This window comes from Myxocyprinus asiaticus, chromosome 37, assembly GCF_019703515.2.
Source record: "Myxocyprinus asiaticus isolate MX2 ecotype Aquarium Trade chromosome 37, UBuf_Myxa_2, whole genome shotgun sequence".
Lineage (NCBI taxonomy): Eukaryota > Metazoa > Chordata > Actinopteri > Cypriniformes > Catostomidae > Myxocyprinus > Myxocyprinus asiaticus.
The window spans coordinates 4,150,927-4,168,683 of NC_059380.1; the positions used below are offsets into that span (position 1 = coordinate 4,150,927).

The 17,757-nt window shown below is 36.7% G+C and overlaps 1 protein-coding gene across 5 annotated transcripts in view; it reads right to left on the bottom strand.

The window, feature by feature from the left end:
• Nucleotides 1–768: 768 nt before the first annotated feature.
• The window catches only part of LOC127427607 (RING finger protein 207-like), a 40,638-nt gene continuing 23,649 nt past the window's right edge, over nucleotides 769–17,757 (bottom strand). For 2 of the 5 annotated variants that reach the window (XM_051675287.1, XM_051675289.1), the window contains 8 exons: nucleotides 15,162–15,291; nucleotides 13,628–13,750; nucleotides 4,623–4,788; nucleotides 2,780–2,965; nucleotides 2,615–2,666; nucleotides 2,402–2,519; nucleotides 2,191–2,280; nucleotides 769–2,055 (listed from right to left, as the gene is read on the bottom strand). In XM_051675287.1, the coding sequence (XP_051531247.1) occupies nucleotides 1,890–2,055; nucleotides 2,191–2,280; nucleotides 2,402–2,519; nucleotides 2,615–2,666; nucleotides 2,780–2,965; nucleotides 4,623–4,769 (759 nt within the window). In that variant the 5' untranslated portion in view covers nucleotides 4,770–4,788; nucleotides 13,628–13,750; nucleotides 15,162–15,291 and the 3' untranslated portion in view covers nucleotides 769–1,889. Of the gene's footprint in view, nucleotides 2,056–2,190; nucleotides 2,281–2,401; nucleotides 2,520–2,614; nucleotides 2,667–2,779; nucleotides 2,966–4,622; nucleotides 4,789–6,764; nucleotides 7,036–13,627; nucleotides 13,751–15,161; nucleotides 15,292–17,757 lie in introns of those variants that run through there. The other 3 variants (XM_051675288.1, XM_051675285.1, XM_051675286.1) reach the window with 3 other exon arrangements.

The window sequence follows — 17,757 nt, forward strand, 5'->3', positions numbered from 1 at the left end:
TGTACTTTATTTTTACTTTGTATTTACCTAGAACGTTTGGTCTGCTAAAAAAAAAAAAAAAAAAACATTTACCAATAAATTGCATTTTATTTATTGATTGATTATAAGAAATTTGCCAACAGAGGCTTTGATTTTTAAAGTTTTAAGATCGTGAACAAGGAGTCTTCAGTCCAGGTTGTAAATATAATTTTAAAATGTTTACAATTTAGGCCAGATTCGACTTTACCGAACCTAAGAATAATAAAAAATAAGGTAAAAGGTGTTAAGCTATGCAACGCAAAACAGTATCTACAATCTGATTGGTTAGGTGAAACAAAACAATATACTTGAGTTCTTTAAATGGATTCATGGGTGCTCCTAAATGTATGAACACATCTGTCTCTGCTTAATTAACAACCTCAGTTTGTACCTACAGTGTAAGGGCCAGAAACAGGGGATTGCTGCAAATATTTCCCCTAAAGCATTAAAAAAGTTCCCGTTGTGAATTCTGCTGTTTTTATATCTGTTTTTGAAAAAGTGTAGTTGAATGTGTAACAAATATAAAGTGGGTTTTTTTATTAGGGAAAAAATAACACCCACTCTAAAATCAATGAATGTGAAGAAAACACTCCCTATAATCTAACACAGGCCAACTAATAAATTTAGCAGAGCATTTATTGTTTTATGATATCTTGTGCATTTTTAAAGCTACTGTTGGAATTGATGTTGATTTGATTTTATAGGTTACACCCATAATTCTTCAGATTAAGAATTTATTTTATTTAATTGAATCAATTTGACATATTTGACAAATAAAAATAATATTAGGTGTTTTCATATAGGAAAAAAAGCCCCTTAAAATCAATTCTGGTGGCCAATATTTTCTCTGAATAAAAATGCTAAAGGAATATTCTGGTTTCTATACAATTTAAGCTCAATCGACAGCATTTGTGGCATTATTTTGATTACCATAAAAAATTAAAATAAATAAATAAATAAATTTAGGCTCGTCCCTCCTTTTCTTAAAAAAAAAAAAAAAAAAAAAAAAAAAGGCAAAAATCTGGGTAACCGTAAGAAAATCTATTTAAAGAAATTTACAGCTCAAATATTGCACAAGTTTTATCACAAGAATTCATGTAAGTGCTTTCACAATCTTATAAGCTACACATTTTCCCTTTAAATCATCTAAAAACGGCTCCATTCCCTTCAGTTGTAAGTCCTGTGATCTTGATTTTTGCTTTTTGTAAAGAAAAGGAGAGATAAGTCAAAATTACTTTTTGTGATAATCAACGTTATGCCATAAATGCTATCGATTGAGTTTAACTTGTATTGAACCCGGAATATTCCTTTAATAAAATGGTCAATAAAAAAAAAATATTCACACTGCCACTATAATCATGTTTGGAATTTAAACTTTGTTTTTAAAACCTCCTGTGCAGGAAAAGATGGCCAAACATTTTATAATTATATAATTTTTCTAATTTATGAAACATCAGAAAGGCTGTTTATAAGCAATAGGCTATTAATTTGACAGATGTTCAGTAAAACACGTAGAAACGCAGAATATATATTTTTTTCATGATATAATCTTTGAAATGTACACATTTAGAACATATTTTCTTGCATTTCAAAATACAGGAAAAAAAAAAAAACAACAACTATCAGTCCATAAAACAAAATCACATCAATATTTCTCAATTTCCCAACATTTATAAATAATTCGATCCAATTAGTATTCTTTTATTTTGCTCAAGTCCAGGTGAATTGGCACACTTTGCTATTAATATTCCATTTATGTCCTTCTCTTTCAGTTACGGTAAGCCCCATGTTCATGTGTTGACATCTAACACATGCCTGAAATCACACGCCACGTTTGCGGTCAGTGTTCACCATTGTCCAAACATGTAGATCTACAATGGCAGCTCTTTACAGCAGGAGGTCTCGGAACTATTTGTCTGCTTTCCTTGCCAAAAGAAGTCATCGCACTTCTGTTGTATCTTCTCAGGCTCCAGGATAAGAGCGTTGTCTGTGCCAGAGCCCCAGTTGTAGACTGCAGTGCAACTTTCCTCATTGCTGCTGGTGAAAGAAACCAAATGTCATTCACATAATGTGCATGTGCAGACTGTTCACTTATAGCTGATTTATTGAATTTAGTACAAACTATTAAAATACAGGAATTTGGATGCAGCCATGGTGTTTGGTGTACATCACCTGTTTTGTTTTGCAGTTGTTGCACCATTCTCACAAACCTTCACCTGAGTGTCCATGTGAACTTCCTCGGGCCTTTGTGGCTTTTGAAACCTGTGAATACATCAACAAAATCCCATTAAGTTACCAAAACATTCCACTACCCATGGGATGCTTGGGTAGAAATATTCAAATATAAAATATGAATAATTGAATATTAAAATTACAAAACAACCTGGGTTCCAGGCGCTCTTTTACTTTTGCTATGGACAAGATGTAGGGCCCTATCTGTCGTGCAATGGTTGTCAAGTAGGAGTTCTCTTGCTTCAGCTGAAGAAGGTCATGGAGCTGTGCTGTAATTAGCAAACTAATTAGTGCACTAATTAGCGGTAAAACTGTATAAGCAACCCAGAACCCTGAGGAGGCAAAGAAAACTTGTGTTTCTCACCTTCAAAGATCTCTTGCTCATTGGTTACTCTTTGAAAGGTCACATCCCATATCTAGAAACAGCCAGAATATTCTAAGCTTCTGCTGTGTTTTGAAAGAATAGTATGCTAAAGTTCATGTTTGGTGATGATTTTTTGCAGGAATTACAAATTGCTTGTGGTCTCACCTCCTCAAATATTGCCCTTTGGGTCTGTGTGGCGGAGTACTGCGACGCGATCTGTTCGCCAATGAGCAGAGAGCTTTCCAAGATCTCACCCATGATGTTGGTGTTGATGAGCGAGTGATGCTTAGTAAGGTCTCTGTGCATCTCCTGAACTTGATCCTTCAGCTTCTGGACCTCTGTCTGAAGAGCCTGACTCATTGAATATGTATGGAATTAATAAATGAACACATCAGACACTGTGTTATTTCATAATGAGATCCAGGATACAATAACATTTGTTTCTCGTGGTTGCAGAGGTCTTAAAATATGCAGCAGTATCTAAAAACAGTAAAGGAGTTCAGTGAATCAGGTAATGAAGCACAAAAGTGAATATTTTAAGTGTAATAGGTGTTCGTCTTCAACAGTGACCATTCACTTTTTCACCATTTGTTTTCTTCATAGGCTTTTCAAAAAATTCTTCAGTAAAGAGTTCTAAGCTATGAACCAAACCAATGAGCTTCAAGATGATTTACAATATGAAAACCTTTTTACAATATTTAAAATAATTAAAAAATATTAAAGTGATATTTTATTAATGAATGAACTACTCATCCATAAATCCTTATGAATTATAAAAATGAATCTTAAATTACTGTAAAATATAAAGCTATTGCCTTTAAACTATATCTAATTATACATATAAAATACAGTATATTTTGTAGTTTTTTGCTAAATATTTAAATGTATAAGTTGTTTGAGAGTGTAGAGATATTGACTCTATTATGTTGCAGTTGCTGTTTCTATGGTAATAGTGACTTCTCTGATTGGTGGACCTCTCTTGGGTAGTGTAAGATGGTATTCATACTGGTCACGTTTGCTGCTGTCTGAATCTGAGTGAGAAAGCCCCCTAATAGAGTTCAGCAGTCTGGTTCTGGAAGTAAAAATCCAATTCATTTACTCCAAAGGGGAATCCATTTTTAACATTGACTTATAAACCTTTAAAGACAGACCTACCGTGAGCTCTGAGGCTGTAACTGGATGGTATATGCTTCTGTTGAAGCCATCAGTCTGTGTTATTTCAAAAATTGTGTTTCATAGCATAACTTCTGGTAAAGAACTACACTACCCATGATCCTAAAAGGAAAACACTCCATGGATCAGACAATCGGAGCAAACAAAGAACGCCAAATGAGCTCAACAGCGTCCAACCACTCGCATGACGCACTGCTAATGAAGCAACTCGGTCTCTCTACACTCTCAAACTTATATATTTGTAAATGTCTGAATATTTTGCAACATACTTGAAATACATTGATTCTACACTTAAAATCAGCAAGATAGAAACGTATATTTGTTCATTGTTTTTAATATGGTTAAGTCATTCACAATGCTTCATGGGATTGTAGTTTATTCCCTCATGAAAGACGTGAAGTACACAGTTGTGTACCTTTGTCTTTTTGTCTGATTTTTAAATATTTATTGATTTTTTGCTTCAGATTATAGTTTGTCATTTTGTGAATCAAATAAATGGGTAAAAAATGCTTTACTTCTGGAACAAAGACATCTTAAAAACTGGACAGGAACTGTTGTGCTCTGTTATGGGTAGTGTATTTTTTCACGTTAAAATCAACCCTATTTGTGGCTCCTACAGAAGCATATATAATTGCCAAAAAACCTCAGAGCTCAGGGTAGGTCTGTCTAGAAAGGATTTTTATATCATAGCTAAAAATCAATTTCTCTGTGGGGAAAATGAATGGGATCTTTCCTTCCAGAACCCAACTGATGTGCTTTAGTCCAAGAATTCAAACACCAGACAGATTAAAGCACTACATGGCTGCAGTTTTTAATGAATGGGGATGATTCTCACCCTGTAGCTCTCCTCAAAGTTTCGGCAGTGCTCAGTGAAGGGTGACTCTCTACCCTGGGCCAGCAACACCTTGGTGCAGATGTATCGATGAGAGGTGGGCCTGCGGCCTAAAGGCATGTCACTGAGAGAAGGGGACGAGCACGACATAGACAGTGGGGATTGCAGCCTGTAAAGAGACAGAGAGGAACATATGGGAACTCTCTACTCTAAATAATCTCTGAAAATATTATTTTACTTGTCTTTTCATGCCTCCTCAAATGTAACAGGCTGGATAAGCCGGTAAGAATGCCAGTAAAGGTGTTTACCTGCAATGCAAAATCTATCTGTGCTTTTTGCTTAAACTGTTTATGACCTTTCACCGTTCAAGGTGTTTACATGACCATTTATATGAGGAATCAGCATCTAACAGAGAACTGACATTAAATAAGAAGAAAAGCAAAACGACAGCAGTCCTAAATTATGCAAATATACACAGATCACATAGCACAAACAAAATAAATAAACAAACCTAACCTTAACTTAACTTAACCAGACCAAAGCACAAAACAACAAAGATGGAGTAATATGCTGTGGCTGCAGTTCACCATCTTTGTGTTTCAAGAATTCGTTTTTACCTTTTTAACCCTCATCCTGGCATTAAAAGCAATGTTCCAGGTTCATTATGCCACAAATGCTGTTACCAAAACAATTAATTTAAACTTGTATCTACTGTTCTTTAAAATAATAAAAATCGAGGTTACAGTGAGGCACTTACAATGGAAGTGAATGGCGCCAATTTTTGGAGGGTTTAAAGGCAGAAATGTGAAGCTTATAATTTTATAAAGGTGCTTACATTAATTATTTTGTTAAAACTTGTGGATTATTTGAGCTGTAAAGTTTCTATTTCAAGTTACAAGTTCAAACGACCAGTTTAGGGTTTACGACGTTATGTCGTCATGGCAGCAAAGTTGTAAAAGTGGATATAACTTCACACAGAAAAGGTTAGCAAGTGATTTTATTACACTAAAATCATGTTAACACAAATGCTGATTATGTATTGTGGCTATACTTTTGAAACAGTGAGTATTTTAATGTTAACGGATTGACCCCATTCACTTCCATTGTAAGTGCCTCACGTAACCGATGTTGCTTTTTTTTTTTTTTTTAAAGAAAAGAAGGGGCAAGACGAAATACATTTTTGTGGTAAATAACATTATGCCACAAATGCTGTTACCACCAAAAGTAATTTAAACTTGTATCTATTGTTCTTTAAAATAATAAAAATCGAGGTTACAGTAAGGCACTTACAGTTGAAGTGAATGCCGCCAATTTTTTGGAGGGTTTAAAAGCAGAAATGTGAAGCTTATAATTTTATAAAAGCACTTACATCAATTCTACTGTTAAAACTCATATATTATTTGAGCTGTAAAGTATGTTAAATTGTCATTTTTAAGGTCGTTTTAGGGTTTGTTGCCTTTATCGTCATGGCAACAAAGTTGAAAATTTGTCTCTATCTTGACATAGAAAAGGTTAGTGATTTTATCACACTAAAATCATGTTTACATGCAGATGGTTTATGTAATGTGGCCATACTTTTGAAACATGAGTTTTTTAACGTTTAAAAATGGACCCCCATTCACTTCCATTGTAAATGCCTCACTGTAACCCAGCTTTTGTATTTATTAAAATAAAAGGAAGGGCAAGTCAACATATATTTTTGTGGTAATCAGCATTATGCCACAATGCTGTTGATTGAGCTTAACTTGTATTGAACCGGAATATTCCTTTAATAAACAAGCATGATTTGTTTCATTATTAAAACCTCACAAAAACAAAGACTGTAATTTTCAACTTCTAAGTGGAGCATTAGTGGATTATGTAACAACCATCAAAACACTGAAGTTCAGCAAGTCCTATTCTGAACATAAATTAAACCCAGACACTTATTACTAATTACATTTTCTCAGCTCCATGACCACTGAAGTGACAACACTTCCACCTCAGTATCCACCAATCAGCAGTGCCCCAGAAAACTATTTGCCAGCCACAAAAAGACCATTAAAACACTAGCATATAATCTCCATCTTTAGGAACATGGAAATTTCCAAGCTTCTGCAACCTATTAAAAGTTTAGTAAAAAACATTAAAAATAAAGAGAGTTACCTTAGTTTCAAAGCTCCTTTAATCTCTTTTCCTTGGTTAATACACATGTACCGTGGCAGTTCAAGTCCCTCGAGTGAGTCTGGACAATGCGCCTTTCAATCTCGTAATGTAAGTGACAACCCCAACCCCCTAACTTTTACCAATTTAACATTTTGGCACCAGCAGTGACATCAGCGAGACATCACGGAACAAAGTGCTCTCATGGCCGACCACCTTTGTGTGAGCGAGCTGAATCCCAGACACTTCTCTGAAATTCTGTTAAAAATAGTGAGAGAAGCCTGACCCCCCACACTTGTCTGTCTGTTGGCACGGAGAGGGAGGAGGGGCCAGAGTGCAGAAGAGGTTGGGGGGGTTTGGTGGAGGACTTCAACGGTAAAGATGACTGATGTGGAAAGTTGTCCCAGGGACTTGCGTCATGGACTCTCAGTGGAGAGATGGAGGTTGCCGTGGCAGAACGGCTGTATCCATTCTGATCTCTTGTCACCTTGAGTGGTCAGTGTAGCTGTATAGAGGACGTATTACTGAGTTTTTATGAAAATGTGCAGAGCAGTCATTAAAGTTTACGTTGACTGTTCTGCCAGTTCCCATCTCCTCCTTGCCCATCCCTTACCCATTACATTGGTACTGAAACCTGGGAAGGAGGAGGGAAAAGTGCTTGTAAAATCTCCAAATCAGTTCACTCCATAACCCAGCAACAGGAGTTTGACACAAACTAGTCTTAAGCTGCAACAAGATCTGAGGGTGCATTTGTTGAATGCCAATCCAGGATGATATTCCTTTCTTCTGTATGTTGTGCTCATATACATTTTGGTCATAAAAATGGATCCTACACAGCACTGATACACCACAATTCTTTTTGAATAAATACTATTAAGCCTGTATTCATATAGATCCTGAGGACTAGAGTGCTGATCAAGGATAGAGTTCTGCTGTCACTGCAAGTTAAGCAGCCAAACCGATCTGGAAACAGTCCTCATGTCTGAAGCTATGTAATGAATATGTCTCAGATGCCATCCAGTTTGTGGCTTATCTCTGTGAGCCCTCCTCCTGAGAGCTTTCCAGGAAGTCTGGCTCCCATCTCCCTCGGCCTCCTGTTGTCACCTCATTTCCTGGCACCTCACAGACATTGGACTAACTCTGGCTATAACAGGGCAGTTGCCACCTGGTGCAAATGTGAGGGTGTGTTACATAAATGTTTCTACAGGCAGGAGCTTAATGACTGGCTGAGTGAGTACCCGGATAATGCCACTGTCTCCTTGCTGATGTCTGTTTTCCAGACCTGCTCAATGGCTGCAAAGAGCATGCCAGGCCTCAGACAATAACAATTTGAAGGCAAAACGCCCCTAATCATAGCCTTGCAATGTAAAAACAATAATGCAAATTAGGTCCATCCTACTCAAATTACAGAGTTAAGACAGGAAATAAAATCTAATTTTGCAGGACACAATTTTATAAGGTGAACACAAGTGAACGTAACACATTTTGCATTCAAAAAGTAAAGGCTGTAGACTTAATATTTAAAGCTAGATTAATTCAGAAACCCAAAAATGCACAAAAATTATTTATAAATATAATATATAAGATAAATAAATATATAAACATCCTTAAAAAAAGAAAACAATACTGTCTAAGTGCCTCACTGGAACCCAGATATTTGCCTTTATTTATTTATTTATTTATTTTAAAGGAAAGGAGGGACTAGTCGAAATAAATGTTTGTGGTAGATTTAGGGTTAGTCCATGTGACTTGTGTGTCAGATTCCAAATCTTCTAAAGGCATATGATAGATTTTGGTGACAAAAAAAATGAAATGTAAGTAATTTTTCAGTGAAAATCTGTTGAGTGTTCATGAGCGCTGAGAGAAACTCGTTCGCAGTGGCTCACACTTAAAACAACACGGTAAAAACAAGGTGAACACGCATGCCAGTGTAAACAAGCTTTTCTCATGCATGAAAGATTTTACATTTGTGGTAGGATGCAAGTTGGATTTGTTATCATGTCAGCAAAACACAGCAGTCAAGTAACAGCATTTCCATTTAATATTTCTACAACGTATATGCTGAATGATGTAACAGGTAAACATCTCACCTGTTACTCATGACGGTTCCTCCCGTCACAAAGCCAGACCATCGCTGGTCCAACATCAGAGGAGGTTCCACACAGCGGGTAAACTCAGTTTGGAAGTCTGTCTTTATGTGTATGATTAGGATTAGACTCTGCATAGTCTGCACAGGTTTGAATGTCAATGTGTGGTTCCATTCGATTGCGAATCATAGACACTGACAGCAGTCACTGCATAATTTAAACTATAGTGCTTTTTGTGATATTATTCTACGATGTCTATATTGTGATGGGTATTATATATATATATATATATATATACAGTATATACAGTTGTGCTCAAAAGTTTGCATACCCTTGGAGAATTGGTAATATATGTACCATTTTTAAAGAAAACATGAGTGAGCAGGCAAAACACATTTCTTTTATTTCTTATGGGATTCATATTCAACTGTAGGTTATAACAGAATGGCACAATCATAAAACAAAACATGGCAACAAAGAAAAAAATGAAATGACCCCTGTTCAAAAGTCTGCATACCCTTAGTTCATAATACTGTGTATTGCCCCCTTTAGCATCAATGAAAGCGTGCAGGTGTCTATGAGGTGGTATAGCTGCCCATTTGTCTTGGCAAAATGCCTCCAGGTCATTTAAGTCTTTGGTCGTCTTGCATGAACCACACATTTGAGATCTCCCCAGAATGGATCGATGATATTAAGGTCAGGAGACTGTGATGGCCACTCCAGAACCTTCACCTTTTTCTGCTGTAACCACTGGAGGGTCAACTTGGCCTTGTGCTTAGGGTCATTGTCATGCTGGAAAGTCCAAGAGCGTCCTATGCGCAGCTTTCATGCAGAAGAATGCAAATTGTCTGCCAGTATTTTCTGATAACATGCTGCATTCATTTTGCCATCAATTTTCACAAGATTCCCCATGCCTTTAGAGCTCAAACACCCCCAAAACATCAGTGAGCCACCACCATGCTTCACAGTGGGGATGGTATTCTTTTCACTATAGGCCTTGTTGACCCCTCTCCAAACATAGTGCTTATGTTTGTGACCATAAAGCTCTATTTTGGTCTTGTCACTCCAAATTACAGTGTGCCAGAATCTGTGAGGCATGTCAAGGTGTTGTTGGGCATATTGTAACAGGGCTTTTTTGTGGCACTGGCGCAGTAAAGGCTTCTTTCTGGAAACTCGACCATGCAGCTCATTTTTGTTCAAGTATCGTCGTATTGTGCTCCTTGAAACAACCACACCGCCTTTTTCCAGAGCAGCCTGTATTTCTCCTGAGGTTACCTGTGGGTTTTTCTTTGTATACCGAACAATTCTTCTGGCAGTTGTGGCTGAAATCTTTCTTGGTCTACCTGATCTTGGCTTAGTATCAAGAGATCCCCGAATTTTCCACTTCTTAATAAGTGATTGAACAGTACTGACTGGCATTTTGGATATCTTTTTATATCCTTTTCCATCTTTATAAAGTTCCATTACCTTGTTACGCAGGTCTTTTGACAGTTCTTTTCTGCTCTCCATGGCTCAGTATCTAGACTGCTCAGTGCATCCACGTGAGAGCTAACAAACTCATTGACTATTTATACACAGACACTAATTGCAATTTAAAAAGCCACAGGGGTGGGAAATTAACCTTTAGTTGCCATTTAAACCTGTGTGTGTCACCTTGTGTGTCTGTAACAAGGCCAAACATTCAAGGGTGTGTAAACGTTTGATCAGGGCCATTTGGGTGATTTCTGTTATCATTATGATTTAAAAAGGAGCAAAAAAAACTATGTGATAAAAATGGCTTCATATGATCACTATCCTTAAATAAATAAAAGTTTTTTTGCATGATCAGTCATATTTGCAAAATCAATGCCAAAATTTCACAATTTCTGCCAGGGTATGCAAACTTTTGAGCACAACTGTATAACAAGAATGTGTCATGATGACCCCTTTAAAAGGGACGAACCCACTGCTATGTACTTCCCCAACTTTATGTTTCAGTAGGAAATATCACAAAAAATTAAGGTAAACTGTGCTCATTAAGCTATTTCATTGGGTCTTTAATATTTTGTCCTTTGTTTGCTTTTGTATTTCCCTGATGTAAACTCACACACACTAGATAGAGTCCTAGATTGCAGTCTGACATAAATAGCTTCACTCTTGGAAGACATAGCCAACTTCCAGGCAATGATGTGAAGGGGGAAGAGAAAAAAATTCTCAACAAATCACAGGACTCATGAAATGCAACCCAATCCTGCGCTATTCCATCACAGGCCATTCCACAACTCCCTGTTCTGCCCAATCGATGTGAATGAGCTGTCAAAAGGGGTGAGCATCATGTGTACCCAGGACAACTGTGAGCTTCTGGGAAGCAAAGACTTAATTGTTTGAAAAAGATTTACCTTTCAGCAGCTTTTAAGAGGGCCATTTTCCTCTCTATAAGTTTTTCCTCTGAGGAGCAGTGGCGTAGCCACATGTGTGCCAGGGTGTGCAACTGCCACCCAAAATGTAAGCTTTCACTCGTAAATGAAATGCCAGTTTTTTACTGTTTGCATCATGTCAGACATGGTATCATCCTTTATTTATATTGGCTTAATTTACGTAATAGTGTTATTTTTCTTTTTTTTTTTTATTATGAATCAAACCTCCCTGTACTCCATAAATACAAAGAATGTTCAAAAAAGGTCTTGAATCTTCTTACAGTTGTGCATTCTTCTGTTCAACACAATGCATTACTGATTTATTTATTTTCCATAATTAAGTTTTTTAACCAATGAATGTAACTAAAAACTGGTGTATTTTTATAATGGTTTCTGTATTGTGCAAATTGTACCATCATTTATATTTGTGTCTTTAGCATATTTTGGAAAATAATGATGAACCATTTTAAAATGTTATTATTATTTATGAATTATTAAGCCTCATATTTTTAAATATTAACAGGGCAACTTACTCCATTGAATTTAAACTATACAGAGCTTAAAAAAATTATAGCCAAAAAGAAATTGAAGCAATGGTTGTTAATGGTTATTTTATTAATTTCACTTCATTGTGCTTTAGTTCATGCATATCCAAAGTTTTGTTTCTGGCCACTGCTGAGGAGAAGAAGAAAAAAAAAAACATGCCAGTTTCTTTAACAAAATGAATTGTTGTCTTGGTCAAAATTCTATTTATGTTTACAACATTGAACTTTCAACTATGGTGATGATTTCAAAGAAAGTGAGGACGCTTCCTGGGATTGTTTGGAAGTAACTAACTAAAAGGAGCTTCTACCTTAACTACATTGTTCAGTAGTGTGACAGTAGCACAGCTATTTTTAGAATAGTGTAGCTTTTCCAATTACAAGCAATGTTTTCCAATGAGTAGCTGTGTAGCGTCACAAAATGCTAATTTTGTCACATTGTATAGCACACACAGAAATACAGCTGTTAGAATCAAATGTGCTCCCCTACACCTCTTATTTGTTGCGTTGGGGAGGTGAAATAATTTTTAGTGAATCAGTTTGTTCAGACAGTAGCCTACATGTACCTACAATACAGACATTACAGTATGATTTATGTAATGCTGCTTTGAAACAATTTGAATTGTGAAAAGTGCTATACAAATAAAAATGACTTGACCAAGTCCAAATCATTTTAGTGAATCAGTTCATTTGGACAATTGAATAGGTTAAAATAATCAATAAACAGATTCATTTATACATTAGGACACTGATAGCAGACATACAACACCCAGACATCTATTTGATGTGTGTGTTCACATATATGCATTTGGCAGACACTTTTATCCAAAGCAACTTAGAGTGCCCTTCCTACAAGGACAATCCCCCTGGAGCAACTTGGAGTTAAGTGCCTTGCTTAAGGACACAATGGTGGTGGGGATTGAACCAACGACCTTTTGTTTACCCATTCAGTGCTTTAGTCCACTACACCACCACCACTCCATACACTTGATATATTCCATGAGACCTTTAGCTGATATTATTTAAAATGTTTGTAAATCTGATCTTTTTAAGATGTTTAGCAGATGTTAATTAGATTGCAATGGCGTCCAGATGAAACACTCTTCATCTGGAAAGCATCACATTCTAATTAATATCTGCTGAACATCTTAAAAAGGTCAGATATACAAAAAAAATGTAATCATAAACATCTCAAAGACATCTGCTGAATGTCCTTTTGACATCTGAGAGGAAACATCTTATAGATGTATAGCAGATGAGCAAATATATATATATAAAGACTGTTTTCTTGATTGAATTGCTGTATTTAGTATACGAATACATTAACATGTTTGATTTAATATTGTCACCCTAATTGTCCCCATGATTCAGTCTTTATTGTTTTTGCACCACACAAAACAGAACAGTATTTCTGGGGCACAAAAGCAACAAACAAAAAGGATCTTTTTAAATATCTGACTAAATTTAGGATGATATCATAAATATGTACTGTATAGTCCATAAACTGTGTGGTTTGGAAAGTACATGATCTGCACAGCCAAAAGTAGGTTATGTGGACACCTCAATAACCAATCCATATTGTATTTGCTTGTTAAACATTTCAGCTCAAACCCATGGGCATTACAGTTATAGAGTGTTGGTCCTCCTATGAGATGCATGGCTGTATGCTTGATTTTATTTATCTATAGTTAATTAAAATACTAATAAATGTATCTGAAATAGCCAAACCGGTTGTCCACCTACTTTTGACCATGTAGTGTATGTCCAAGTATTCAGCCCTGAAGCTGCCCATTAGTCCAGTATGCTGTGCCAGTGCGCCCCCTTCTGGTGTGGTACCTCACCTGCAAGCTGTTCAACAGCGTGCAGATGGCACTTTCCTCCTCTGCATTAGTCTGCACTTTACCCAGCATGGCTTTCAGCAGAACCATGGCCTCTCTGGCTGATGTCTGCAGCTCTTTGACCATCTGCAGGACAAGATAGGTTAGTAGGCTACAAGGCAAGGTCAGCTCGCTGCATTGCACACTGCAATGTGATTCACTTGTTTGTAAAGTCTATGACCCAGATTTTTGCCAGAATAACATGCATTATGAATCATTTACAATAAGACCAGTAACATGTATTAAGAAAGTAAATAGTGTCAATTTTGATTGCACAAGGATGACTCTATAGAAATGACAGTTTCATTTTATGTAAAGCATGATTTTCTGTAAAGCTGCTTTAAAACGATGTGTGTTGTGAAAAGCGCTATACAAATAAAAATGACTTGACTTGACTTGATTCATGTTGACTTAAAGAGTTTGAGTTCTAAGTGGTGCACACATTATATTCATCAATTTATACTTTTGTCTCTCTGCTATATCATGGTTTATTCACTATGCAACACAATTTTTGTTCCTGGGTAGTAAGTGTTATTTCCTAATTGCTTATGCCTCATAAGTATAGAAAATGGCTATTATTCCCCACAAACATTGCTTTTGTGACCAGGACAGTGATATTTTGAAATGTACCTATTTCCAATGAGAAAACAGGTGAACTTGTGTCTTTTCATTCACATGAAGTCAGAAAAAAACAGCATATGAATCCAAAATCCTTCTTTATCTGTGGTCCGACGAAGACACCGGCTTTGACCTTTGCCTCAGACAGCTTAGGGAAGAAGTCTTGAAGGTACTTGAAGGCTGCTGACTCCTTATCTAGAGCTCCTGACAAATTGTTTCATAAGCCCAATTTGATGTGCAGTGGTGGCATCAGCACCTTCCGGGAGTCCACTAGTGGCTCCCACTTGACGTTGTTCCTCCCCACAGTGAACTTGGTCTGCTGTGGCCAGTCCCGCCTGTGGTAGTGCGCCTTGGTGTCCCTGCTGTCCCAAAGGCAAAGATAGCAGGAAACTTGGTAAAACCATCTTGGAGACCCATCAGGAATGCCACCATTCTGAAGTCTCCTATGACCTCCCAGCCGTACTCATCATACTTAAAGGCGTCCAGCAAGGTCTTGATGCTGTTGTAATCCTCTTTGAGGTGCACCGAGTGAGCCAGGGGAAGAGACGGGTACTTGTTACCATTATGGACCAGCATGGCTTTGAATATTACTTTAGTATAAACACATGTTCCTTTGGATTCATATGTTGTTTTTTTCTGACTTTATGTGAACGAAAAGACACAAATTCACCCGTTTTCTCATTGGAAATAGGTACATTTCAAAATATCACTATCCTGGTCACAAAAGCAAAGTTTGTGTGGAATAATAGCCATTTTCTATACTTTTGAAGCATAAGCAATTAGGAAATAACACAGATCTACAAAAATCAGTGTAGATACTGTAAATGGGAAGTTAATGCATTTAAGTGACTGTCAGTTTCTGGACATGTACAGTACTTACCAGAACAGCTTGATCCAGTATTTCACATCCTTGCCCGTATGCAGTCTTAATGTCAATGCAGTGGGTAAGACTCTCACTATATCAGTGGACATGAAGATAAATTGACCTCTCCAGATTCAATGCTGAACATCTGTTAATGTATTATATGTTTTAAAAGCTTTACATTTGCATGTCTCGGAAACACTTGATACACAGTATGGACCTTTTCTCTGTTGGAAACATGATGTGTACAGCTCTTCATGGAGTGCTAAATGGGAATGCAAAACATCAGTTGAAGACTTGTATTACTTAAAGAGGAGAAGTCTGCAATTGTTTTCAATGTTAAAGGTGAAATGTGTCATTTCTGAGACACTATCATCACTATACGGAATTGCAGTAATAATTGGTGCAGACAAGTCATGTAGAAATGACTTGTGGATTTTGACTGTTCAGTTTAATTTGCACGCATTTTTGTAATGTCGATGAAGAATAACATTGCATGAAAATAAGACTTATTTAGCTGGTTTAGGAGGCAACAGGCTTGTGCTACAAAACTAAAAACCCATCCTGTGTGTGACAGTACATGAAAATCATTTTAAATTATTACCTTATTACCTTCTAAGTATGAACATTCCAGAAGGACTTGAACACAGCAAATGTTCTGTTTTCAAACAGGTTTCCTGAGCACTCCCCTAGTGTGCCATTGGTTGGACGAAAAGATAACCCCGCCCCAAACTCAACTTTTGGCTCACCAAATGCTGTGAGTTTGGTGCCTGACTACCTGTTTGAACAATGGCAGACAGGGGGCAGAATGGGCAGTAAGAGTGTGCAATTTCATTACACAAGAAATCGCTTACTCCGCCACAAGTTATTCTTATATATGCATTCGCTAAAGCATTTTTATGGCACACTGGTTTCTGAGTGTTAGTACATATTGGGGCAGAAATTATGGGTCAAATCCATAACACTTGCAGTGGCCCTCTTTGGCACATTTGGCAAGGGACACAATATCATGGCAGGAAAACATCCTGGCTTTGTGTGTGAGCTTTCTACACTGTCCACACAGTGGCTAGCTGCACTTTTTACAGTAATACATCGCCTCAGAATCCTGTGCACAAATATACACACACGAAACAAAGTTTACATTTTTGGCTCTAACAGACACTTGAAACACACTCAAAATTATTTTCACCCTTCTCATATTTCTCTTTTAAAAGAATGTTTCGGGTTCAATACAAGTTAAGCTCATTCGACAGCATTTGTGGCATAACGTTGATTAGCACAAAAATTTATTTCCACTCGTCCCTCCTTTTCTTTAAAAAAAAAAAAGAAAAACTAAAATCGGGGTTATAGTGAGGCACTTACAATGGAAGTGAATGGGGCCAATGTTTGGAGGGTTTAAAGGCAGAAATGTGAAGCATATAATTTTGTTAAAGCTCTTACATGAATTCTTCTGTTAAATCTTGTGTATTATTTGAGCTGTAAAGTTGTTTAAATTGTAATTTTTAGAGTCATTTTAGGGTTTTAGGGTTTGTTGACATTCATCGTCATGGCAACAAAGTTGTAAAATTGGCTATAACTTTACATAGAACAGGTTAGTAAGTGATTTTATCACACTAAAATCATGTTAACACACATATTGTTTGCGTATTGTGGCTGTACTTTGGAAACACTGAGTATTTGAAAGTTTATGGATTGGCCCCATTGACTTCTATTGTGGAAGTGCCGCACTGTTACCCAGATTTTCACTATTTTTAAAGAAAAGGAGGGGCAAGTCAAAATAAATTTTTGTATTAATCAATATTATGCCTCAGATGCTGTCAATTAAGCTTAACTTGTATTGTACCTGGAATATTCCTTTAAATTCCAACCTTTTTTCTTATGTGCAACACCAAAAGGAGATGTTAGGCAAAATGTTTGCAGCAGTCAACCTTCATTTTTATTGCATCTTTGTTTCCACAGAATGAAAGTGAATGGTGGAGGAAAACCTACACCTTTAAACTGTGGTAATATGGTGTATTTCAGTATGATTTTAACCTGTGAACAACTGCTGGTACCAGTACATTGGCCCAGTAAAGCCAGGCTATTTAGACACAACATGTGCAAGTTTTCAGTGGAAATCATTGGAGAAATTTAGCAGGGAATTGTTTTTCTACTGTATCATCAAACATAAAAGTAATCCACAAGACTCAAAACAGTGGTTAAATCTATATCTTCAGAAACAAAATGATGGTGTGGGTGAGAAACAGAACAAATTTTAAGTCCTTTTTACTATAAATTCTCCTCCCTTCCCAGTAGGCTGCGATATGCACAAAGAATGTGAATCACCAAAAACAAAAGAAGAAGAATGTGAAAGTTAAAGTGGAGATTTATAGTAAAAAGGGACCTAAATATTGATCTCTTTCTCACCCACACCTACTATATCATATTGCTTCAGAAGACATGGATTTAACCACTGGAGTCGTATGGATTACTTATATGCTGCCTTTATGTGGATTTTGGAGCTTCAGAATTTTGGTACCCATTCACTTGCATTATATGGACCTACAGAGCTGAGATATTCATCTAAAAATCTTCTTTTATGTTCAGCAGAAGAGAGAAAGTCATGGCGTGAGGG